We start from the raw sequence: 27602 nt of genomic DNA, 5'->3' as shown, positions 1-27602 counted from the left end.
GAAAGAAAACAAACAAACAAACAAACCAGGTAGAACTCCTTCAAAGCAGCAGTATTTTAAGAGACATCTCCCATTCTTACACAACCCATTCAATCTTCACTCAATAACATTAGCTAGTTAAGATGAAAATCAACCCATTTCAAACTGAAAAAAAAGAAGTAATCTTAGTCTCGAAAGAAGGCAAAGAAACTTACTGCATTTAGTCATTCACAAGCAATCATAGTTTCGAAGCTGCTGATGCAGATAGCAAAGGCCTGAAACGCGGAAATAGGATATTGATAATCCATAGTGAACAGATCCTTTCCAACCTTACCAAACTGAAGAATAACATCTTCATGCTCAACTCCTCCTCCTTCTCCTTCTCCATCTCCATCTCCTTCTGAGTAAGCAACAAGCTGAAAGTTCTTCACAGATGCAACTGTAACACGACCATTGAAATTCAAACACCAACACTGAAGCCGATCGTGCCACTTAGGAGACTTATTTTTCATGAAAAGCATTTTCTCTTTTTCGGATTGGATTGCTTCTGTGCGAGTAGATTTTGATCTGAAAAAGGGAAGGGGTGAGGGGTAGGATTCGAAATTTGTACGTGGGAATTCAGTTTGAAATGGGGCCACTCCTCTAGGCTCGATTGAAGATGCTGGGATGGAGTTCATGGTGCATTGCATACTTCTTGGACCTCTGTTTTCATATACATATATTGTCAGTTTTCAGTTATAAAGAAGTTACACATCATAGAATATGTGACAAAGAGATAAAAGTAACATACATGTCTCCTTTACAAAACAATCCTTCATCATATCTCGCCAACCTTTGCAAACACCTGCACAAGAAACAACATTTTGCCGAAGAGGCCATGTTGTTTGAGATGACTCAATCTTCTTCAGTACTTCCCTCAAGATCTCAGGAGGAATATTGGCCCAGCTACTCTCCTTCAAACCATCTTCTCTCAAAGTCACTGGAATCTCCTCAAAAGCCCTTAATGATCTCGACCTTAAACTAAAACCCCTTTTCGAATGTCTTCCAGATTCACTCTTCATACCCATCTTAGACATCCTTACTTCCTTATAACAATCAATTCCCTATATTTTTCTTCATATCCAGAAATGGAAATTCAAGGAGGAGTGTTTTGCTGGAAATAAAAAACAGAACTTGAGCTAGAAATACATCAATAAGCTGAAACATTCAGATCCATTTTCTAGAATAGGAGAAGCAGAACGTAAAAGTGGGAGATTTGCAGACAATAACTTACTGTAATTGTACTCAAAATTCACAAATTCACAGCCAAATCATGACATTAATTCAACAAAAGCAATATACATACAAGTAATACAAGCATGAGTGTAAAAAGAAATTACATTTTGTTGCATGTAAGTTTGAAAGTGTGAGGTTAAGAGATGAGACGTTGATTAGAATTGGTAATTTGTTTACCGATGAATAAGAGTCCGATAACATTAGAATTTGTGGTTAGTTTGTCGAGAAATAAGAGGTTGGTTGATTCAGGTTGGTGGTTGGTTTGCCGAGAAATAAAAAAAACGTGTTAAAGTGTGATTGAGATTAGTGGTTGGTGGTTGGTCTTCCGAGTGATAAGAGGTGTGGGAAAACGTAATGTCACGAGATGGAAAATTCATTAAGATTAATGGTTGGTTTGGCGAGAGATAAGATTTGTGTGAAAGTAATGAAGTCGCGATATGAGAGGTCAATTCGAATTGGTAGTTGGTTTGTCGAGGGATAAGAGACCGGTAACAAAGGATCATAAGGTAACGAAATTAGAAGTTAATTGTGATTGGTAGTTTGTTTGTCGGGAGATTAGAAACATGTGAAAGAATGAAGTCACGAGATGGTTGGTCAATCGATAAAAGGCCGGTAAAATTGAGATTGATGTTTAATTTGATAAAATATATCAGACTAGCAAGAAATGATGGTAAGACGACGAGATTAGAGATTGATTGTGATTATTTGTTAAAAATATATTTGAATGAGAGGTTGATAGACCGATGTTTGATTAATATGACTAATCATTTCAATAATATTAATTCCAACATATTATTGTGTTATCATTTGATTAATAATTTCGTTAGATACCCAAATAATAAAATAAAACTGTTAGATGAGGATAAAAAATAGAGTAAAAGGAAGCCCTATTCAACCTCCAACTGTTGGTCATTCTATTCAAGAATCTCTCCCTATTTTCCCTCTCATCACTTGATCATAATCCATTCAATTACAATACAATAATACTATAACATTCTTTTTCTACTACCTAGAAACATAGAACCATTGTTTCATGGGATCAAAACTGTAAGAAAAAAAGTATCAAATAGTGATCGATATTTAAAATGGCCATCACTCGTCGAAGAGAAAAACAAGAACCTATACTCAGATCAGTTAATAGTATCGGTTTTGGATCAATTGTTATATGGGGAGGTGTAATGGCCATCGCCACCATTGTATCTATTTCCTCTGCTATCAAACTAAGGCGACGCAAAACCCATCCTCCACCGCCACCTCCACTGCCGCCTGTTTTCAATTACAAGACCGATATCAAACAAGAGGAATCTGAATGCCTAGGCAAAGGCTTACACGATCTTATTCTAAGGTTAAACATGTTCATGGAATCATGTTAAGTGTCTTAACACACTAAATTATTAGTTTTTTTCCTCATGCATGCAGTGATTTGAAGGGGAAAACAGAGCCAACAGAGGTTACTGGAATAAAGGAAACAGATTCCATAGATGTTCAGATAAAAAAGAATCCAATATTGGAGGACCACGAAGAATATCATGAGACGAATACTCAAACAGAGGTACAGAGTGATGATCAAGAGAATGGAGAAGATGGAAAGGAGATTGCAGATAATGTTGAGGAAGAAACTAAGAGAGGAGCTTGTGATGAGGAGGATGTTGATGAGATAACAATGGAGGAATATGGTGCAGCAGAGGATGATTCAACAGAAGAAGAAGATGGAGAAAATAGTGATAATTCTGAATCTAAAAGGGTAACCAAATTCACAAGTGGAATGGAAGGAGAAATGAGGAATGAAGTTAAAACTGAATCCGAGAAAGAAACTCAAGAAAAAGATGGAGATGAAACAGAGGAATCAGGGGAAACAGGGGAAACAGGGGATTCTTCTAGTGGCTCAAACTCAAATGTTGAGGAAATGTGTCTTCATTTGAAAAGCACCCATATGGGCTTAACCGATGATCATAAGTTACTCAAAAGAAAGGGAAGAGGAAATCGAATCGACGATAATCTTAACGAAGTCATGATGGGGGGTGACACGGGCTCGAGTGAGAGCGAGATTCTTATGAGAAAAAATTGGTCGAAAGTGAGAATTATGATTGCGATGACAATTGCAATGGTTTTGTTAGTTTCTTTGGTTAATACTGTGAAAAAACCTACTCATGTGGTATCATCTATCCCATGATCACATGTTTTGAAAATAACTTAATTTATCATAGTTTTCCCACATTTCAGTTTTCTAATTCTTCTATAAATAATACTACATTATTGTTTCATTGGTGAAATCCCGTAATCACTTATGCAGAAAAGTAATGAGAGTTTAAGAAGAATTTGTATTTATACAAATTATTTATTTAGGTTAATTAATGTATTGACTTTTTCACTTTTTGTAAATGATTTTTCTTTTCCTTATTTATAATAAATAGAGAAATATTCAAAAATATTGATATATACAATTTAACAAACAGATATTATTGATTTTTTTTTATTTGGGATCACAGATCCATCTGTGCTAGTAAGTTTTATGTGAAATATTCACATAGTTTTATCATTATTTGAAACAAGAGTTTATATATTCATAAGTTATTATTTTTTTTAAACAAAAATTCAAAAGCTCTTCACTTCAGTTACGGTCCCGAGTTTTGGGCTGTCCGAGCTCCCCATAGAATAAAATGTCAATATTTTTTTTTATGTTGTCCTAGATCTAGTTTAAAATTTTATTAAAAAAAATAGTGTTTTTTATGAGATTTGAACCCATATCAAAAAAAAAGTTTTGAAATTTTATCTTCAACTATTAAACTTTAACATTTTAGGTTTAAAATTACAATAAATATAATTAAATACCTCATTATTTTTAATAAATGGGCTGCCCTAGCATAGCATAGCATGAGGGTTTGTCAGGCTTAATCTAGAGTCTACCCGCTTCACTTGTCTTACTTATCTTCATAATGGAATAACTTTTTTTTTATAAAGAATTAATTTTCATTAAATCAAATTAGGAATTACATAAAAATTATTAATTTACAAATAATAAAAAATAACTTCTAAAAAATCAAATCTAGATGTTACATAATATAGATTTACAAAAATTATAATGGAACTGATTCACAAATCACGCAATTTTTTCAGGGTAACTCTAGAGACGAACTCATTTGAATCAAATAACAATGAGGAATGAAGACGAGAAAGCCGAACAAACCAATTAAACGGTGTCGGAAAAATCTCTACCTAGAATTCTGAGCAACAGTAAAATTGATTTTTACCTGAGAGTTGGTAAGCAACGCCGAAAAAAGTTATGTCAAATAACAACTGACCATCTACAAATATGGTCAAAATAGTGAAGAACCTATATAAATAATTAGAAGACATATAGTTGTAAAAGGGTCTCCAAATGATAGATAATTTCCAAAATTTCCTTATAAGAAAAATAAAAAAGAACTTCACATTTGACAGCATCATCTCCTTTGCTGCAAAGAATGAGATGAATACGGACTCGAAAAATTGTCACCAACATGATTGAAGGGTATAAGAAGTACATGAACCACCAAGGATTAAGAGTATTATTCGGATTATAAAAATCTGAGATGACAAATCCGATCTAGTTAAATAGATTGTCGTACAGAACAAAACACAAAGTCAACTCAAATCTGAGTAGTGGAAAGAAAAACAAAGCACTCCCCGATGTAAAAAATTACCGAAAGTGCCATTAACAATATTATTTTTCAACTTTTCTAAATATTTTTTCTAGAAAGCTAAAATTATAACTCTAGAAATAAGGAATATTCAAATAACCTAATTAATAGGTATGATATATCATAATATATATATATAATATTTATATAATTTTAGCTAAATAATTAATAGCTCATCTATTATGTTTTAATAAAAATTAAAAGACCCAAGAATATGAGTTTGAAAAATGTAGGCAGGAGTTCCTATTCATATAAAAATTGGATTGAAAAATAAGGGTTCGGGTAAGAAGGAGAGGTACTATTGTTACTTCAGCCAACACAGAAAATGAGACTTTACCACATTGGAGCGGTATTTTTTTTAAAAGATGAAGTGGAAAATCTAGAAGATGTTGGAGAAGCGAAATATACGAGTTCACAAATGTAGATTGCTTGCGGCTAAATATGAATGAAAACGAAAATTGTATTCCTTCGTATTGTTCAATAGAATCCCTCGTTTCATCCCTATGGGGTGTATTTCTCATGTTGACATTAGGCATACTAGAAAGAAAGAGTAAAATGAAGATGGAAAAGCAAAATTATGTGAAAAATAGTCGCGATTAAGGATGACAATTTTAAACCGTCCCGTGATAACCGAACCAAATTGCCCCGTTTGGGATAGGGTTTTTTCAATTTGATCGGGGATGGTATTTGTGTCTCCCACCCCGATTTCACCGTGATTATATCTCGAACACTATAAACATAATTAAATATATAAAATCACAAATATATTTATTTATTCATTATATTTTATAAGAGTTTTAAGTTAAATTATTATAATAATATAAATTTTCAAAATATAACTATATATATTATATTAAAAAATCTTTCTATATAATTTTATATTATAAAAAATTTTTAGAGAATATGATATAAACGTTGTCCTGCGGAGATTTTTTGAAACCGAACGGGACGGGGATAGAAGTAAAAAAACCTCTAAGTAAAAATGATACGAAAATGATAAATGCATTTCCCGCCCCGAACCGCTCTATTGTCATCCCTACTTGTGATATGATTTGAATTGCCATAGCAAATGATGATGGAAATTTCATCGCAATCTCAATATGAAGTGGAAAATCCTTTTGAATGAAAAAAAAAAGGAAGAGAAGTATTTGAACAAATTAGACTTATAGTCAAAATATGCATTGAAATTTAGTTGCAACAAATAAGGTGGAAAAATATCTCAATGAAACATGTTTCAAACAAAATTTTGATAGGGTTAGTGGAAAATTTATCACTTGTTTACCGGTAAAAATGATTACGATGATGAATTTAGTAATAAAATATTACTTGTAAAAGATCGGTCTTTAAAAATGATCGAATGTAAATTTTATAGATATGATTATCTACTTAATTTATTTCTCAAAATAAATTTATTTTTACTTATTCATGAAATCATAGTCAAAATTGAGTGTAACTTGTGTAAGATAAAAATTATACTTTTAATGTATATATATGAAAAATTGAACATATTAATTTTATATAATAAATCATTTATTTGTGTTGTTTTTAGCTAATTAGCCTGGAAACCATTTTGCAGTCAACCGTTCAAATTGACCTAACCTACTTGTTAGATCTATTCCACCCACCTTTTAAATTCACCTGTCATTCATGTTTAATAATTAATATTTGTGACACACATGTTTGTTTTTATGCCAAATAATTGAAAACAACGGTTCCAAATAAAATAAATGGATGGATATAATGTTTGCATTTCATACTCAAATTAAAGTTTGAATTCCAGCTACTGAACTATCATTTTTATTTATCTTGAAATGTTGTTTTAGCTCAAAATATGTAGTTTCCTTCAAAGTAGTATCATCAAATATGTTTATGAGACAAGTGTCAATTTTGGATGAGCAAAATCGAAAAAATTGTACTAATGAAAAAATTGACCGATTCGAATTCTCGTCGGTTCATAATTTCTTGTACCGACCGTATATATACGTGTTTTGATATATTTATAAATGATAAATATTTTTTTGTTCAAGATTCAAATCTTGGCACACACATTGATGTTTTTTCTCTTTTTTTTTGGAGGGGAGGGAAACGGTTAAAATCATTTCATTAAAATCTCAAAAGTGGGAAAGTTAGAAATCAAAGCTAGACAAACCCTAGCTATGATTAAGGATGACAATCAAAAAACCCTAAAAAAACTAATTGGTAACATTCATAAATTCTAAAAAAACTAGAGATTACAAACAGAAAATAATACATTCAAACTTAACTATTTCAGCCTAGCATTTTCCTATGTCATCCGTTTTCATTGAGAGGCCTTCTTCCCCTTCCTCTTCTTCTTCATTTTCCCGTTCCTTTGACGATGAAAGGAGGTTGTATTGAAAATGATGATGAGTATTGTTGTTTCTCATTTTAAATTCTCTCTTTGTATGAGCCCGTTTTGATTTGATAGAAAGAATTATTTTTGAGAATTTTAAGGATTTTATCTTTGTTATCTTCAACTTGAATTTATGTGTTATTGTCTTCATTATCTTCGACTTCAGCTTCAGACTCCACATTAGTTTTAGAATCTTCTTTATCGTCTTTAGAATTCTCTATTTCAGCTTTGAAATTTTGGGTATCTTCCTCTTGAGTTTCCTCAATAACAACTCGAGGTTCATCTTTCATTTCCATTCTGATCCTTCGCATTATAGAAAAAAAAAATCCTCTTCACATTCTTTCCTTCACTGCTTTCATTTTTCCCAGAATCCTTCCTACTTTCCTCCTCTCTGCATTTTTGTCTTTTTTATCACTATCCTTGACTTCCACAATATGCTATTCCATTCTTGATTCTTCCGTTTCATTTTCCTACTTTTTGCTTCCTAGGCTTTCGTAATTTTTTTTGTTCTTCCTCAATTGTTTTTGCACATTTAGTACCAACATGTTGGAAAGTATTGTAGAAAGCACACTTGTTTGATCTCCATTCATATGAGATTTCTATTATTGTGGTCTTTCTCTTCCTATCAACAACTGTCATGTTCTTTGGTAGTGTATTTTGAGGATGCACTTCAATGCTTATTCTAGCAAAAATAAGGTGCTCTCCTCCTTTTGTAATTGGGTCCATATATAATGGTTTCCCCAATAGACTAGAAAAGTGACTTAAAACTTCTGCATTTTACATGTGTGTTGGGATGTTCCTAAGTTTGAACCAAATTTGGGTTGTTTCCTTTGACTTGCTTAGAAGACTCAATTCTTCAGACCATCTCTCAAACTTCATATAGTTGGATCTAATATAAGTATGCCCAATTTTCAGAATATCATCCAAGTTCATTCCCTTTTTGAATTGTAGAAAATAGAGATCATGGGTGCTTGCAAAACCCTTCTTTAGTCCTTTCTGCTTCCATTGTTTCATTAGTGATTCATTAGTGTTTGAGAAAAATACACATTTCTTTCCTATGTAGTTCCCAACAACTACATTTTCCCATTCTTTAACGCATTTTTCCTCCACTTCAGTGGGGAATTTAAATTCAAAATGAGAGTTGAGAATCTCAACTTTTATTTTAAACTCACCCAAGTAGATTTGACCTTTGTATGCATGATCTTCTATTTTCTTTTCTGCATTCTTTTTCCATACTTCATTTACCTTCCGGTTGGAATTGCTCCTGATAGTATAGTTCTTTGATTTGGGGGACTTCATTAGCTCCCTCATTGTTTCCACTGACCAGTTTACTATCTTTTCGTATTCTTCCTTCTTCAGTAGGTTCCAATCTTGAAGATAATGTATATTCAATTAGACGGTTGTTTATTGTATTTTCTCTTTGTTTAGAGCAATCTCTCATTTCTTTGCATGCATTAGTAGCTTTGTGATTTGATTTTTAAGTTCAAAGAGGTTTGCTCTTTCATTATACTCAACCTTCCATGTTCCTTCATTTTCCTCCTATTTTCCTATTGCACTTTCTTCAGAATTTATATCAGTAATTGGTTATTTACCTTTGCTTCATTCCTGCTTTTCATGGATAATTTCTTTAGCAATCCTATCAATTTCTTTTTTAGCTACCTCCCTTACTCCTTCCATCACAAATTCTCTGACTTCCTTACTATTGTTGCTTTTTTTTCTTCCCATTTTAATGAATAGCATAACACAACAACAAAACAGAGCAATAACAGAATATGGTACACTAGAAACCCTAATTATTATAGAATATGGTAAACTAGAAACTCTAACCTTCCAACCAAGTTTTGCAGATGAATGAATGACCTAGTTATTAGAGTCGATACCATGTCGTTCGTGTCGATTGTGCCAATTGTGCCGATCGTGTCGATCGTCTTGAAATGCAAGTTGAGGGCGGAGGCGGCGACAAGAAGCGGCTTCAAGCCCCCTCAATCTCTATTGTTCACTAAGTGAATGGTTATTCAAGTTTTTTCTTTTTAAACTCATTTTGATTTAATTAATATTCTAATATATTTTCTTTTAAGTTAAATTATTTTATTATCTAATTTTATAATAAAACTTAGGGCATGCTTGGTACATGATTTTTGTACCCAGGAATGGGAAAGGGAATGAAATGAGATGTTTGGTTGATGGTTTTGATTTCAAGATATTGATTTGATTACCGGATATTTAGGAATCATCCAATCCTCTATAAATTGGGAGAATAAATCCCATTCCGAGCATACACTTTCTCTCATACACTTTCTCTCCCATTATCTCCACTCTCTTATTTTCTCTCTTATAATTATAATAGCATATATATTTTATAATTATATTATACGTTATTTTATAATTACATTATACGTTATTTTATAATTAACATAATAATAAATTTTATTTATTTATAAATAAATAATTTCAATTATTTAAATAATATTAAGAAATCATTTAAAATAAAATTTTAGTAATAATTACAATAACTAATAACAATATAATTAATTTTATATAATTAATTTTAAATATTATATATTAATAATAAAATTAATTAATTAATTAAAATATAAAAATATAAAACTAAAAATAAAATAACAATTTTATATTAAAAAATTAAATATGAAATATTTTAATAAAAATTATTATTAAAAAAATTATACCATGTTATAATACATTATTAAATAAAATATTATATTTAATTTAAATTATATAATATTTGAAAGACTTTATCTTATATTATTTATATTTAATAGATAATTATTTATTTATAATTAATAAAAAATTGAAATATTCAATATTTTTTTTGTTATAAGTATTTTTATTTTGAAAAAATATAATTAATATGAAAAAATATTAAATGTTTATATTTTATTAAATTATGTCACTTAAATATTTTATATATATAAAAATAATAATATTTTATATTTTTAATTTAATAAAATAAAAATAAAATTAATCATAATTTTAATAACAAAATTATATTTATAACTTTTCTCTTATAAATCCAAAGGTTATCAATGGTAATGAGAATGATTAAAACTCTTAACCAAACACTACACTTCTATCAATCATACCCATTCCCATTCCACACAACTATCAATCTCAATTCTATTCTAATTCCTTTATTTGAACCAAGCACCCCCTTAACTAATTTTTCATTCTTTAATTTATTATATTTGTTATATATATATAATGATGCTTAATTTTTAAAGTGTCCAGATTGGCGGGTCGAGAGCTGTGGTTAATTTGGATATATATGTGAGAGTAAATGAATACTTGGGCCGGATTGTGAGTTGACCCGTCCATAAACTTAAAATGGTTAAAAATAAAATTAAAAATGGTATATGTATGTTTTGAACTTGTAACATAACAAAACAAGTGCAACCCTTTAACCAACTAAACTAATAACACTTTATATTTTAAATTCAACACCAAATTAGATAAACGCAAGACATTTTAACAATATAAGTTCAACTTCTTAACTAACTAATCTATATATATAGAATGATGCTTAATTTTTAAAGTGTCTGGATTGCCGGGTCGAGAGTTGTGGTTAATTTGGATATATATATATATATATATGAGAGTAAATGGATATTTGGGTCAGATTGTGGATTGACCCGCCAAAAATCTTAAAACGGTTAAAAATATTTAAAATGTTATTTGTATGTTTCGAACTTGCAACCTAACAAAACAAGTACAACCCTTTAACCAAGTGTGATTGGGATGTGATTTGCCGATGGATAATAGGCCGGTATCAATTGAAAGTGGTTAAAAAAATATGAATCAAATATTTGATTATCCAAAAGTGTGAGATTACGATGTTAGATATTAAAAAATATTAATCAAATATTTGATTGACCAAAGTGAAAGTGTAAGGTCACGAGATGAGAGGTTCATTCGAAAAAAAATATGTGATGAGATATGTGAGAAGATAAGTTATTTTACCAAAGTGAATAAAACGTGGAATGAAAGTGTTCTATTTTTTATTTTAATATATTATTCGTGATTTATTAAAATAAAATTAACATTGAATAAACATTATTATTTTTTTATCAAATTTATTTTATTTATATTTTTATCCGTGTGTATCGCACGAAAATCTTCCTAAATTTTTTAAAACTCAACAAACTTTTTCATTCTTTATATTATATTATATATTTGTTATTTTTGAAACGATTAAACTGATAAATCAACCGAACCGATTTTATAACCGACCAAACAGAACTGATCTTTATAGGTAAGTAGTAGTACCTATAAATGATAAGTTTTTCCTTTGTCCACACCAAAGATAGCATAATTGAAGTCATTCTATAGGAGCAAGGTCAATCTTAAGATCCATGGGTCATCACTTTTAACCTGCAACACGCGAACTTATTATCACGATCTCTTCCAAGCTACCCAATGAAGAAAATGTCATATTTAAATTTGGTATGGTTTTGGATGTGTACGAAACTCGTCTTGGGAAGTTCTCTTATCTAGCTGGAAATAGATTTATTATTGCCGATTTGCTTCACATCCCTAATTTGCAGACGTTGATGGAGACAGCGGTGGCTAAGAAGCTCATAGAGTCGCGCCCTAAGGTTGCTGCGTGGTGCAACCAGCTCTTGGCTCGGCCAGCTTGGAAGAAGGTCCTCGATATGAAGAAGTAGAAACTTTTATTATTGTATTGATAATAATGAACAATTATGATGAAATAATTTCAAGTGTGGTTCTATTATTAAATAAAGAAATCTTAATGAGTTTGAGTTTATGGTCAATTAACTATAATATGTGTACGGGTTGAGTTATTTATTTGTGCATCTTCTTCTTTTTAACCAAGATTATTATTATTATTATTATTATTATTATTATTATTATTATTATATATATATATATATATATATATATATATATATATATATATATATATATATATATATATATATATATATATATATATATAGTTTAAACAGGCACAAAACTTTTATTAATATTTTGGGTGCTATTTAACAACTACACATTTAAAAGGTCTAAAATAAAGTCATTACTTTAGGGGAAAAAAGAAACACACAATTGAATATTCTTTTCCATAATTTCTAAATTTATAATTTCATTTCATGTTGGGTTATACTGGAATAGGGTTGTTTCCATTTTCATTATCTTTAATGGGTACAAAGTCATAAATATGTATATAGTTCATGACATGTTTAAGGCAATAAAACAAAAGTACATAACCGATATCAAATTTATTAACTAAAAATAGTAGGGTTGTGTATACAAAATTAACCAAAAAATATTTTTTTTTTCCATTTTCATGAGGTGTGTTTTAAACACTTATAGGTCAGTGCAGTTATTATTATTCTTTTATTCAATTACTATAAGAGATTTATTATATATCTTTGCTAATATACAACTAATATATATAATTATTATTATTTTTAAAAATTAAATTATATAAAAGAATTAATTTTTTATTATAAAATATTATTTAAACATAAAAAATTAACTTGAAAAATAAAAAATATAATTAAATAATAAAGCACTCCAATAAGAGTTTATATTATTGCACAACTCTCTCTCATTCCCAATATGCAATTATGCCTTTTAAGAGTTTATCTCTACTTTCGAATAATTAGTTACTCTAACAACTTTTCATTTTTTATTCATGCTTCTAGACCATTCTATTTATTATTTTATTTTTTTTAATTGTTGAAAACTAAAGTAACAATTGCAATCGAAACTGACCTGAATGTTATAATTTTTAAAGCCGAATTCAAACTCAAAATAGTTTAATATATTGTTCATAAGGTGCTCGTCAATTTTTATTTAATATTTATATATATTTTATTATATTACAAGTTATATATTATATTATGTTATTAATTCAAATATTCTCATATTGGAGTTCGATTCAGACTCAAATTTAAATTATTTCGAGTCAATGATTCGATCAAATAATTAAATGTATGAACTTGTAATATTTAATCTATTATGAACTAGTTAGAATTGTACCCAAATGTATATATAAATGATCTACGAACTAGCGCTTCTTGATCATCATTCTTCAATGTTCAACTTTCATTGCAAGGAAAAGTACATTGAATGCCAAGAAGTTGATATAATAGAAAGTCAAATATTCTTAGTGCTTCATTAATAGCACTCTCATTTAGATATATTATCAAACACTATTATATGGCCTTGTTGATATTTATAAATTTTGTTCATTTCGATAAGAGGGTATTTTGATTGACTATTTAAATTATGTGATTCAATAGTGGGTTATTTGAAAAAAATCTCAAATAACCCTCATCAAACAAGGCATTGGTTATTCAAATAACCCTGATCAAACATGGCAAACAAATTGAAAGAAGATCCCAGGCTCGTGTTTGGTTATTAGATAATTTTAGTCAAGGGACATGCAAAAAGATTGGAAGAAAGAAGGATATCATGATACCTACATGGAATATGGATTAGCATGCCTGCAATCTATGAATTAATCCATTACGAATAAAAGAGGAAACTTGTTAAAAAAATCAGACAACTAACCTGTACCATAATGTCACCATGCCAGGTGTATATGGCTTCAACTGGCTTCCATAACGGCGAGATATTCCAAGGTCACAAATCTTCAACTTCCCATTTGTACTCAAAAGAAGATTTGATGTCTTCAGGTCCCGATGCAAAACCCAATTATCATGAAGATACTTCACACCTTCCAATAATTGTAGCATCAAACATTTAACTTCCTTTTCACTAAAAGGTTTCTTCATCTTCTTCATCAGTCCCTTGAGGTCATGTTCTACATACTCCATAACCATAAAGACATCATCCATAAGAACATCATCAAGACCGGTCATGGCAACTTCTTTAACATGCACTATGGACGGGTGATGAAGAGCCAAAAGAAGGCTTATTTCACGTAGAAATGAAACAGGGAAACCTTCCTTTTCCACTTCCTTCTTTACTTTCTTGAGTGCAACGATTTCTCCTGTACTTCTGTTCCTGGCCTTGTAAACAACACCATAAGTTCCTTCACCTATTCGATTAAGTTTCTCAAAATTAGAAACTTCTTTACAACCTGGAAGTACATTTACATCACCAATGTGCGCACAATGAATCTCATCCATCTCCATGTCAGCATGATTGTTTCCTTCATCATCCTTGTGATCATCGTCATCTGTTTGAAGGTCTGTGTTGTTCCTGACTAGATCATCAAAGAATGAACTATCCGAGTTTCCATCTGACCCTTCTCTACAGAACTCCCTAATTTCAGAAGTCAGTTTGACATTTTGTAATGGTTCAAGGGAATCAATCACACCAGAGATTGAAGTATCATTAGAACATAATAATTCAGCAGGTGAATTATCAAGATTAGCCCACCTTGACGTGCAAATATTATGTACCTCATCACCTTCATGTGCAACCTCCTTTTCACTCCAGCTGTCTCTGAGAGGTGACACGGCAGGCGAACCTGTCAAGCCAGATTCACCTGTCCCTGTTGATCCACCTGCAACATAAGACTTGATAGGAGATTCCTGTATGCCCTGGAATGTGGAAGTTAAGCATCTCTTCTCCCTGTTCAAAACAACACTTTCCGAATTGCGGAAAGATTTTGGTAAAGATAGCAGATTATTGAGGTCAACATTTTTGTTAAATATACCAGAAGAGTCTGCTCTTCCTTTCTTCAGGTCCCCGTCCACCGAGTTAGGTGATAACTTCCTTTTCTTTTCTGGAGACGTCTTGCAGGTATGGAGTTTCCTAAAGCTAGTGTGCCTTTCATGACTCTTCTTTCTCATCTTCCATATTTCTGGACCAGCTCCTCCTATCACCAGCATGGTAAGAAGTTGTGTACGAGTAACTATTCTCTTTTTTCTCGGGGTAACTGAAGTCTCTCTTACGTGAGACATCATATTTCCCTGTCGCCATTAGGATAAACACGAACTACTCTTATGATCAAACAGAAAACAAGAAACCCTAGAAAAAACCTAGACGACCGACCAGTATACACGCACCCTTACGAATATCAACAATTCAGATTACCGGTAACAAAAACAAACCCTAGGTTATGGAATAGATTCAATTAATTCCACGAATTCAACGAACAAACAACAATTGATAGATTTAACAAATAAGATCTAACAACAATCGTAGGTAATCAACGATACCCTGATCCTCCAATATTGAGCGCGATCACGCCTAAAATCACATGTGACGAGAAGACCTTACCGGATTGAAGATGGTATTCGCCGACGATGGCGAAAAAAGTTTGTTTGACTGGAGAAGACGACTCGAATAAACGAGCGGCCGGTCAAAGTAAGAAAATCCATAACAAAATAAACAAAATCAGGTCAAAGTTTTTGTCGAGTGAATCGAATTCAACTCGCATACGTGTGCCATGTGGCACGATCTAAACTAACCCAAAATGCTATTCTTTTGCTGCCCTTTTGCCTAGTTATCCATCCAATCATGAGATTGTTCATCTTTGATATAAATTGGAAGCTAATGTTAATTTACATCAAGAGGGTTTAACTAGAAACATACATGATTGATTCTACCACGGTTAAAGTCTACAGAATGATTTCTAATAAAAATGAATCCATTGCTGAAACCCATCTGACTAAACCAAATTCACTTCATGATCTAACCCTACCTAACATGAACTAGTTCAACCATTCACTTTAAGAAATTTTAAACAGTGCAAGGAGTTTGCCATGTAGAAATGTCAATGATGAGTTCCCGTAGTTGATCAATCAGAAGCTTCAGCTGTTTGTCTTTGTTTCCAAGTTCCTACAATTTGTATGAAACAACACATAAATGATTATTATTCACCTAAGCTTCTGATTTCTTTCCATCATGAGTTTCATTTTGTTTCAACTTTCAAAAAGAATTTGAAACATTGTCCCTATTTTGAAACACTTATTGTTTCCGAACATGAATCTGTTTTCAGATACATAAACATTCGTAAACTAAATTTAGTAAGAGACTCTGATTTTTTTTTTCATGCTCTATATCTAGTTCCAAATACAGAAACAAGAAGTGTTTCCAGATGGAGAACATGTATTACCTCTCTTAATACAGAAGCTCGATCTTCCAATGTCTCTATTTCCGCTTGGTCAGGTGGGGACAATGAGCCTGTTTTTGCCCATGAATCATATGGTTTTGCCTATCAGATGAAAAAATAAGAGTAGAACTAGCTTATTCATGAGAATCCGTAATAACAAAAAGCAATAATATTCAACCAAATAAAGAACACACAATAAGATCACAAAAATCAAGATAAGAAACATAATATAAAGAGGTGTTGAGACATTAGAAGAACAAATGTGCGACTAGGGTTGATCAAAAGAAGGGAATACATAGTGTTTACACAATATTTACATGACTTATCCTCTCTACCTTCTATTCTTATATACTAATAATACTTACCCACCTGCTAAGGTAAATCCTAGAGAATCAACAAAAGCAACAAATTACAACGAAACCGTGATTTTTACCTTGTGTGAAGTAGGGATAGCAGTAAGAAGTGCACGGAGAGCGACGAGGGAGGACTTATAACGGAGGCGAGCTATGTCTAGGGCACCGCCACCCATCTCAAAGTGGTGTCCAGATTCCAAGGAAGCGTCGCCGCCATTGGAGGGAGTATGATTCAAAGTAGAAGAAGGAGTTGGCGTGGTCCAGAGAGCCGGGTTGCAGAGCTCGTCGTTCATGGAAAACAAGATCTGGTAAGCAGCATCGATTGTCTGCTCCAATTGGTTTTGCCCCTCAATTGCTAGCTCCTGCTGCGTGGTTTTGACGGCGGCCGTTATTGCCCCTTTCTCTTCTTCCATTTTCAGTCAAACAACAATTGATAGATTTATTTATAGACACCACCTACCTATAGGAGGACAATTAATTCGGGAGATAACAAATAAGATCTAACTAACGACAATCAATCAATCGTAGGTAATCAATCAACGATATATACCCTGATCCTCCTCCAATACAATATTGAGCGAGATCGCGTCTAAAATCACATGTGACGAGAAGACCTTACCGGATTGAAGACGAAAAAATTTTGTTTGACGACTCGAATAAACCAGCGGCCGGCCGGCAAGCAAGCAAGCAAGATGGGTATAGATAGATCTTCGATAGCGCGATTTCTGATAGGGAGGGTTACAAGGGGAAGGAAGGGGGTATAGTATAGATTCACGGGAAATTTGAGGAAATGACCCAAAAAAGGGGGCTAATAGCCGATGGTGCGGGCCACTAATTTTTATAGCGCTGGTGACCCCCAAATTTTTTAATGACCATTTTACTCATGCGTCACGCACCCTCCAGATGCGTGACGCACCCTGAACCCTATAAAGACTTAATTTTTTTTCATTTTCGTTTCATTTTCTCTCTCATCCATTCTTCCATTTCTTCTCCGCCGTGAACCCTAATGGTGGCGGAGAAGACTTTCTCTCTTTTTCATCGCTGAAGAACCAATCGAAGAGGCACCGTGGACCATTCCACCATATTCAATGGCCTATAGCTGCGAAGAACTTCCAACGGCGAACGACGACGACCGAAGATAAAATTTCCACTATATTCGTTTATATTTTGTGTTGATTTCGTTTACATATAATTGTTTGTATTGATTTCATTTACATGTGATTGTTTGTGTTGATTTCTTTTACAGAACATCATTGATTCGCCCTGATTCGTTGAATGCAGGTTGGTTGGTTGGATGCGTCACGCAGGGTGCGTCACGCAGGGTGCGTCACGCAGGGTGCGTCACGCAGGGTGCGTCACGCAGGGTGCGTCACGCAGGGTGCGTCACGCAGGGTGCGTCACGCAGGGTGCGTCACGCAGGATTCAGCTCAAATCCCTTCCAACAATTCAGGTAACAAACAAATGTGTTTCTTGTAGAGTTAGTTAATCCATCCAGTTCGATTTGATATCTTTAGTTATCTGGAAATCTTTTATGTAGTTTCTTGATTTGGTATAACCTCTAACAGCGTCCAAGAAAGGAAATTTATTTGTTTGTTTGTTTGTTTTTAGGATCCAAATAATAATAATAATTTGTTTTTGAGGTTTAATCAATTGGTTTGTTTGTTTGTTTTTATGAACAATATTACAGTCTCATCTTGTTGTAGAGAAAACAATGATATGATTATCCCATCTCCAAGATCAGAGAGTGAAATCCTTTCATCAACTCATGCTAAGGCATTCTCATATAACGAGCTAAGGAACGCCACCAGAAACTTTCGCCCTGACAGTCTTTTTGGCGAAGGTGGATTCAGTTATGTATTCAAAGGTTGGATTGATGAACAATTGTTCACTACTTCAGGCCAGGTTCTGGCATCGTTGTTGCTGTCAAGAAACTTAAACCTGAAGGCTTCCAAGGTCACAAGGAGTGATTGGTATGTTTTTTTTTTTTCTTTTTTTTCAGGTTGTAATTATTTTGCTCTGTTTTTGACTTTTTCCAAGTATTATTATATACAGACGGAAGTTAACTATCTTGGCCAACTTTTTCATCTGAATCTGGTTAAGCTTATTGGGTATTGTTCAGAAGGTGATAGGTGATAAGGATAAGCTCTTGGTTTATGAGTTTTTGCCAAAATGGAGCTTGTAGAATCATCTTTTCAAAAGTGAGTTAGTTTTCAACATATGCCAATAAAATTTTGAATTTTTTACTTTTCACTTAGAAAATTATTACTTAGAGAATGTGTTGTGTAGGATTTCAATGCAAAACTGTCGGATTTTGGGTTGGCCAAGGCAGGACCAACTGGAGATAGGACACACGTATCGACTAAAGTGATGGGTACCCACGGTTATGCAGCACCGGAATATGTTGCCACGGGTATAGATTAGAACTTTTGCAAGATTCTGTTTTTTTCTTATATATAGAATCAACTTTCATACATTATTTTTGTGATTTTGTCAATAAACAAACAGGTCGGGTTGACGACAAAAAGTGATGTGTATAGTTTTGGAGTAGTGTTACTCGAATTGCTATCTGGTCGTCTAGGTGTTGACAAGTCAAGAATGGGTGTAGAACAGAATCTAGTGGAGTGGGCTATTCCTTATTTAGGGGACAAACAAAAACTATTCAGGATTATGGACACAAAATTAGAAGGACAATATCCTCAAAAGGGAGCTTTTATGGCTGCTAACCTTGCTCTGCAGTGTCTAAAATCAGAGCCTAAAGTACGCCCAAAAATGTCACTGGTTTTAGCCACCTTAGAAGAGATCCAGTCCTTGAAAAACACATCCAAAACTCGAACTGCTAATGACTCGAAAAGTAACTTACCACCAAAAACGCATCATTGCTCGCCCATGAATACGACACATTCTGCTGCCTCTCCATCACCAGCCCACCGGCAGCAGCCTCGAGTACGATGAACAAATCTTTTTTTTTGTTAGAATTGTCTTATATGTTGTGCCAATTTGAGTTTTGCTGTAAACTCTGTACTATGTATATATACAACACATTTGTTATAGATTATTCTTCATTTAAGTTGGTTCAAGCATTTAATTTATTTATCTCGATCACAATCATAGTCACGATAATTGGAGAAATAGCAGAAAAGTAAATTATTTTTTTTTATTTGTTATTTGATAAGAGAAGTATGATTGAGGTAAATCTTTGAATTTTGAACGAAATGATTTAATGGTTTAGTTTCAAGTTATAGAGGGTTAAACAAGTCTGGATAGTTACAAATAAATTGTGATTTGTGAACCAGAAGTTGTGATTTGAGGTAAATGTAATGCTTTACAATATAAAAGTTTACAAATAAATTTTAACAGAGTCCAAGATAGTTAAATTGTTATTATTTGAAGTTAAAATTTGTAGTAGAATATCTCATTCCAACATAAAAGGCACAAACACTAAAACTGATATAAGCAGAATTCAGTACAATAATGAGTAGCAGAATTGAAGCAATCAACCTTAATAGGCAGAGGGGATCATCAACAATATATGCACAAGATTTGTCTGAAACTGAATACCCTAAAATGAACCCAAGAAAATATGTGATGTTGTTGGTAGTTCACCATTCAAGAGTTCACAAAGTGTTAAAACATTTTCAAGTTCTAATAAAATTTCAGTATCTCTATTATAGGGACAAACCACCCTACCACCTCGGAAAGAAGTAGTCTGCAGTCCAACTCTGCTCAACAACCTCCCTTACTTTCATATTGTACTCGCATTTGTTTTCACTGAACATCCTTGCCGCTTCTGAGTTGCCAAGTGAGTTCGGGTCACAAAGCAACGACTGCAGAAAAAATAGAACCCTTATAAGTTTTGATGTAATTTTGATCAGATGCTATCCATGACTCATGTTGTTGTTAGCAATGTAACTAATTAGGTATAACTTTTTGTATTTTTTAGTGTGAGCTTGGTTTAGTTAGTTCCAACTTCAAAATCAAACAAACTCATACCTGGATGGAGGTAAGTATAGCAGTTACATCATAGATTGGGCTCCATTGATTTTGGAGAAAAACCAAACAAATATCCAAACTGCGTGACGCACCTGCGTGACGCACCTGCGTGACGCACCTGCGTGACGCACCTGCGTGACGCACCTGCGTGACGCACCTACGTGACGTACCCGTATTTCGCCGCCGCCGGTGACATTTATCTAATCAATCTCCAATCCCTAAACCCTAACAAAACAATGCGAAAGAAATAAAAGAAGGAGGAAGAATACCAGTAGTAGCGGACATCTCCTTCGTTGGGATTCCGACGTCTTCGTCGGGGGTCGTCGTCGGAGTTCGTCGTCGGGAGTCGTCTTTTTAGAGAGAAGGAAGAGAATGGAAGAATGGGAAGTGAAGAGAGAGAACAAGAAAGAAAGAACTGAGAAAAACTGTAATTTTTTTAATTATATAGTAAGGGCATTGTGGACTTTTCACAATGCCCTCAGGTGCGTCACGCAACTGGAGGGTGCGTGACGCAATAGGGGTATTTTCGGCAGAAAATTTTTTGAGGGTCACCAGCGCTATAAAAAACATGGGCCCGCACCAAACATAATTTGACCCCTCTTTAGGGTCATTTCCTCAAATTTCCCTATAGATTGAGAGATGGAAGTCGGTTAGGCCCTAATTTCAGAAAATATCATTTAAAGGCCATATTATGATATATATATATTTTTTATTATATTACACATTATATATTATATTATTAATTTAAATATTTTCAGATTAGAGTTTAAATATTTCGATTCAGATTCGAATTTGAATTATTTTGAGTCATGATTTGATTGAATAACTCTTCGAACACTTGACATTTAATCTCTTAAGAATCACTTTTGTTGAGTTTAAATATTTCGATTCAGATTCGAATTTGAATTATTTTGAGTCATGATTTGATTGAATAACTCTTCGAACACTTCGAACACTTGACATTTAATCTCTTAAGAATCACTTTTGTTATTTGTATTATGTTACATAACGAATTTGGTATTATTTCTTTTAAATATATTATAACATCTGTAGTCCTTTCCTCTATTTTCTAGTCATTCATTGCATCCATCATTCACCCGGCATATTGAGAGTTAATTTTATATTTGGTTGGTTTAGGATTCCCCCGGAATGTATATATATAAATGGTATATGAACTAGTTAGGATTGCCCCCAAATGTATTTATAAATTATCTATGAACTAGCACTTGTTTAAATTAGGTTTACGATATTCTTTTGATTCGTCGAGTAAGTCGCTAAAATCGAATGAGTTGTTTTTGAATTGACTATATTAATGGATTATGCTCTAATACCATTTGAAATGTGACATATTAAAATGTAGATTGAGATGGAAAAAAATGCAAACAAAATTAAGAGAAGTTTATTATTATATTGTTGAGAATTAAATTAACCATTATTAGATATGCGTAGTCCTTATCCTAAAATGGAGTGTTGTCCCTAAATAAAAATTAGTCCCTATTAATTTAAATAATGTAACATTTTAAGCACTTCAAAATAGATAATATATATATATATATATATATAGATAATATATATATATATATATAAATATATTAATAACTGAAATACATCAATATATAAGAAAAAAAAAGTACTTATCTCAACAGATATTCTTATTATGGTAATATAATTAAATAATATGGTAACAATATTTCAAAAAAAAAATTAGACTAAATATAGGTGTTACCTAGTTGAATTTTATTCCTAGCATTTTAGAAAGGGGAATAATGTCAATTTTATCATCGAACTATAACAGAATATTCATGTATATCACTGAACTAATTTTTGTTCGTTCATACCACTGAAGTTAAGTTTAATATTCATCTATGTCACTACTGGACAAAAACATTCAAATCCGTTAAATGATGACACGTGTGATTTACATGTCATTTTTTTAAAATTAATATATATTATATTTTTATTTTTATTCAATATTTTAAATAATAAAACTTAATTTACATTTTCAAAGGTATTAATCAAATAAATTATATATTTTGAGAAGCATCTACAATAATTCACTTTATTTTAATTAATATATTTTTAACATTTATTTTTGTTAACATTTCTAAATAATAACGTTAATAAAAATAAATGTTAAAAATATATTAATTTAAAAAAAAAAAAAATTATTGTTAGTGTCTCTAAATGTCTATATTGTTTGGTTAATGCCTTTAAAAATATAAAAGTTTTATTATTTAAAAATTATGAATAAAAAAATATAATATATATTATTTTTTTTTAAAATAACATGTCAATCACACGTGTCATCATCTAACGAAAAATTTAACGAAATTGAATGTTTTTGTTCAGCAGTGACATAGATGAACATTAAACTCAACTTCAGTAGTATAAACGAACAAAAATTAGTTCTGTAATATACGTGAATATTCCGTTATAGTTCAATGGTAAAATTGACATTCTTCCCAAAAAACTTTCATGAGATTAAAACTTCCTTGTGAGTTGTGTCATGGAATTTTTTTACAGCCAAAATCGTACATTAAGTTAGGCCATAACATTTTTAAATAATAACATAAAGGAGTGAACATTAGGATTAGATCTAAACTTGTCATAATTAAAATGCAAATACATTTAAAAGAAGAATAAAGAAAGAAAGAAAACAAACCAACCAGGTAGAACTCCTTCAAAGCAGCAGTATGATAAGAGACATCTCCCATTCTTACACAACCCATTCAATCTTCACTCAATAACATTAGCTAGTTAAGATGAAAATCAACCCATTTCAAACTGAAAAAAATAAGTAATCTTAGTCTTGAAAGAAGGCAAAGAAACTTACTGCATTTAGTCATTCACAAGCAATCATAGTTTCGAAGCTGCTGATGCAGATAGCAAAGGCCTGAAACGCAGAAATAGGATATTGATAATCCATAGTGAACAGATCCTTTCCAACCTTACCAAACTGAAGAATAACATCTTCATGCTCAACTCCTCCTCCTTCTCCTTCTCCATCTCTATCTCCTTCTGAGTAAGCAACAAGCTGAAAGTTCTTCACAGATGCAACTGTAACACGACCATTGAAATTCAAACACCAACACTGAAGCCGATCGTGCCACTTAGGAGACTTATTTTTCATGAAAAGCATTTTCTCTTTTTCGGATTGGATTGCTTCTGTGCGAGTAGATTTTGATCTGAAAAAGGGAAGGGGTGAGGGGTAGGATTCAAAATTTGTACGTGGGAATTCAGTTTGAATTGGGGCCACTCCTCTAGGCTCGATTGAAGATGCTGGGATGGAGTCCATGGTGCATTGCATACTTCTTGGACCTCTGTTTTCATATACATATATATTGTCAGTTTTCAGTTACAAAGAAGATACACATCATAGAATATGTGACAAAGTGATAAAAAATAACATACATGTCTCCTTTACAAAAAAAGTTCCAAGGGTGTATGGATTTTGGGTTTGTTTTGAATAGGAACTTGTGTTTGGATTGTAAAAATGCCTTTATCGTTGAGTATAAACGATAAAATTAACACTAAACAGGTTATTTCAGACGAATAATCTGAAATAATTAGGTTTCTTTCAAAAACAAATATGAATGAACGGAGAGAGATGCGTTGGTTAGGATAATAATGTTAGCCTTTTATGTTATCTGATTTTGTTGGTATTTGATTTTTGTTAGGAATATATTTTATTTTTTTCAAAATCATCACACCGCACTAAGCTGTGTTGTTTGAGGGATCATCCTTAATCATGACTTGCACTTACTAGGTCATATTTTTACTATATTAGATGTGACTGTATTGAATATGATTTAAATGAATTCTTCATTTAAAAACTTGAGTAGACTTCATTTAACCTAGTTTAGAACATGTAATTTTTCATTGAAAAATAGCTCTTTATAATGTTAATGTTGTTTTATGTAAATACTTTAATTTGGATTTAAGAATAATAGGATTCTCATTGATCTGACATTAGATCAATATAGGTGACACCTTCTACAATCAATTTGTTAAATCAGCACGATAATTAAAAAGATATGACCCAATGTGAAAAATTAATAATAATTTACCTGGAACCTAAGGCATTCAAGCCATAAGAAATGCAGCCTATAGAATAATTCCCAACCGGCGCTGTAGGAGAAACTCGTTTAATGCCCAATAGCCTTGTTGAAAGGCTTTTTGCAACTTTTACTTCATTATTTGGCGGCAAGGCATCATAAATAGTGAACTTTGTACCCAGAAAATTAGATCTGTCATGGAGGGAAAAAGGAGAGAAACTTAAGGCAATGAAAAGCATGAGCTATAAAACAAGAACTTACCTCAATTTCCCAATATATGAGTTTCCCTCCTTCGAGATGCCAGTAGAATTTAAGGAGATGATGTAATCGTTGCATGTTGGCCGTCGATACTTCTTTGCAGCTAGGAGAAACTTCCCATCTTCATTGGAAGCTGTCCCAACGTTTGTGGCATAACAAAATTTCAAATAAATGATTATCAGGTTGAGCTTTGAAGCATACATAAGGTAGACCAGAAAGGAACTTACTTACATTAGTAAATAGTCACAAAAATAAGAAAAGATTTCAGAATTTGCTGCTAACCTTCATGAAGATTTAGATAAAGGTAATACGTCTGGTTGCTACTGTTCCGTTTGATATAGCAATGAATAAGAGTATTATTCCTTGGACCAGGCTGCAAGATTGGAGAAGAAAGGATCCAAGTGAGCTAGGGGATATGGAAAATTATCTAATAGTTAGAAATGTACAACATAATTGATGAACAGAGAATCCTAGTTTATCTCTCTTCTATTTAAGGTAAAGTTTGTATTAATTATTTTACAAGTGAAAGCACAATCTTGCAAATATAGCAAACTATAAGTTGAAATGACCTTATTAAGAGATGAATCTCACTTTATGATTGCATTGATCCTCTCACAATTACAACAATCAATTTAAGTGTGTAAACAAGTTTAGAAAATCACTATAATTCAATATAGAAAATGATTTGCATACCAAATGAAGGAACAAAAAGCACACTAAATCTTTTTTGGACCTGATCACACTTGTCATTTGACCATTATCCAAACAGGTGATGATCATATAAAGAAGTGACACTGTTATACCTTTCACAAAACCACAGAGGAAAAGGAAAAGAGGAATGTAAAGACTAGTACTAAAAGATCAATGAATTGTCATACCTGTTTCAAGGATATTGGGAATGTCAATTTGCCCGAAAGTTGAGGAATCTTGACGATATCCTTCATCATATCTCGCCAACCCTTGCAAACACCTGCACAAGAAACAACATTTTGCCGAAGAGGCCATGTTGTTTGAGATGACTCAATCTTCTTCAGTACTTCCCTCAAGATCTCAGGAGGAATATTGGCCCAGCTACTCTCCTTCAAACCATCTTCTCTCAAAGTCACTGGAATCTCCTCAAAAGTCCTTAATGATCTCGACCTTAAACTAAAACCCCTTTTCGAATGTCTTCCAGATTCACTCTTCATACCCATCTTAGACATCCTTACTCCTTATAACAATCAATTCCCTATATTTTTCATAATATCCAGAAATGGAAATTCAAGGAGGAGTGTTTTGCTGGAAATAAAAAACAGAACTTGAGCTAGAAATACATCAATAAGCTGAAACATTCAGATCCATTTTCTAGAATCGGAGAACAGAACGTAAAAGTGGGAGATTTGCAGACAATAACTTACTGTAATTGTACTCAAAATTCACAAATTCACAGCCAAATCATGACATTAATTCAACAAAAGCAATATACATACAAGTAATACAAGCATGAGTGTAAAAAGATGTTACATTTAAGTGAAGAAAAGCTCGATTACTTACAACTGAATTGGAGAAGGTGACCAATTGGGAATTTGGAACACATGGAGATAGATTAGGGTTCGCTGAAAGCATCGAGATCTGACAAAAGCAATGGACCATGTATTTATTATCTGTGAGTGTTAGTGAGTGTTAAAACTTGTTTTAAATTAAATTATAATTCAACTTTATTTCATCATTTATTAATTAAAATAATTAAATACATTCTATATTTAAAAAATATAATTTATTTTATTATTAAATATTAATATACTTTAAATCTTTTTATAAAAAAAATCATAATTTTTTCCTAATTACCATCATTTAATAATTTTTTAAATAATTTAAATTTATTTTAATAAATCCAAACCAAACTAACTCTTAAAGTTAAAAGGGTGACTTTATGCATTAAATTTTAGATTTTAGTTGATTGCTAAATTTAGAAAGTTTATTTGAAATGTTACAACTTTATTTAGAAGAATACTAATTATATATTATCATATTATATATATATATATATATATATATATATATATATATATATATAAATATAAATATATATATATATATAATTTAAAAATTAATAATAAATAAATCATACAATTTATAATTACAAAATTAATTCTATAAAAAATAAATCAATAAATAATGTTTTTTTAAATATGTAAATATAAATTATTTACATAAAATTGTAAAATCAAAACAATTTATAAATACTTACAATTTAATATCTAAGTAATAATTTAATAATATACCTAAAATTAGTCCCTTAAAATCATAAAGTGTTTAGTTAATTGGTTTAATTTCACCTATATGATTAACTAATACATTCTCACATTTACTTTCTTATTTTTACTCTCTCATCGTTATAATATACACCCTCTCATTTATTATTTATTTTTATTCTCTCATAATTATAATTATATTATAGTTCGGTTATAATTAAAATAATAATAGAATTTTAATTTATTTATTAAAAGAAATGATTTTAATTATTTAAAGAATTATTTAAAATATAATTAATAAATATCATTTAAATATCAAATTATTTAATTTATTAAT

The 27602-nt window shown here is 31.7% G+C and overlaps 4 protein-coding genes and 1 pseudogene across 8 annotated transcripts; 1 reads left to right on the top strand and 4 right to left on the bottom strand.

Annotated features, from left to right (window-relative positions):
- On the bottom strand, positions 1–26661 carry LOC124939247 (tubby-like F-box protein 3). Its single transcript, XM_047479739.1, has 3 exons — positions 26565–26661; positions 783–1132; positions 1–710 (listed from the first exon to the last, which is right to left on the bottom strand). The coding sequence occupies exons 2-3, from the start codon at positions 1053–1055 to the stop codon at positions 204–206; spliced, it is 780 nt and encodes a 259-aa protein (XP_047335695.1). The 5' UTR covers positions 1056–1132; positions 26565–26661; the 3' UTR covers positions 1–203.
- On the bottom strand, positions 13693–15164 carry LOC124938254 (cyclin-dependent kinase G-2-like). Its single transcript, XM_047478666.1, has 2 exons — positions 13861–15164; positions 13693–13768 (listed from the first exon to the last, which is right to left on the bottom strand). Exons 1-2 carry the CDS (start codon positions 15147–15149, stop codon positions 13708–13710), a joined length of 1350 nt encoding a protein of 449 aa, XP_047334622.1. The 5' UTR covers positions 15150–15164; the 3' UTR covers positions 13693–13707.
- On the bottom strand, positions 15781–17497 carry LOC124938257 (mediator of RNA polymerase II transcription subunit 30-like). Of its 3 annotated transcripts, none has more exons than XM_047478672.1 (4): positions 17348–17497; positions 16809–17188; positions 16379–16477; positions 15781–16101 (listed from the first exon to the last, which is right to left on the bottom strand). In XM_047478672.1, exons 2-4 carry the CDS (start codon positions 17139–17141, stop codon positions 16003–16005), a joined length of 531 nt encoding a protein of 176 aa, XP_047334628.1. In that variant the 5' UTR covers positions 17142–17188; positions 17348–17497; the 3' UTR covers positions 15781–16002. The 3 variants fall into 3 exon arrangements, with proteins under 3 accessions (XP_047334628.1, XP_047334627.1, XP_047334626.1); XM_047478671.1 differs by having other exon boundaries at positions 17279–17489; XM_047478670.1 differs by having other exon boundaries at positions 16809–17489.
- LOC124938256 lies at positions 18425–19680 on the top strand (annotated as a pseudogene).
- LOC124938255 (tubby-like F-box protein 3) lies at positions 23368–26673 on the bottom strand. Of its 3 annotated transcripts, XM_047478669.1 has the most exons (7): positions 26565–26669; positions 25910–26309; positions 25314–25404; positions 25035–25164; positions 24786–24965; positions 23552–24038; positions 23368–23471 (listed from the first exon to the last, which is right to left on the bottom strand). In XM_047478669.1, exons 2-6 carry the CDS (start codon positions 26231–26233, stop codon positions 23561–23563), a joined length of 1203 nt encoding a protein of 400 aa, XP_047334625.1. In that variant the 5' UTR covers positions 26234–26309; positions 26565–26669; the 3' UTR covers positions 23368–23471; positions 23552–23560. The 3 variants fall into 3 exon arrangements, with proteins under 3 accessions (XP_047334625.1, XP_047334624.1, XP_047334623.1); XM_047478668.1 differs by having other exon boundaries at positions 23368–24038; positions 25910–26259; positions 26565–26673; XM_047478667.1 differs by having other exon boundaries at positions 23368–24038.
- Between the last annotated feature and the right edge of the window lie 929 nt (positions 26674–27602).

Source organism: Impatiens glandulifera, chromosome 5 (assembly GCF_907164915.1).
Source record: "Impatiens glandulifera chromosome 5, dImpGla2.1, whole genome shotgun sequence".
NCBI classification, from domain to species: Eukaryota; Viridiplantae; Streptophyta; class Magnoliopsida; order Ericales; family Balsaminaceae; genus Impatiens; species Impatiens glandulifera.
The sequence above is the reverse complement of the archived record's forward strand: the minus strand, read 5'-3'. Positions and strand labels throughout refer to the sequence as shown.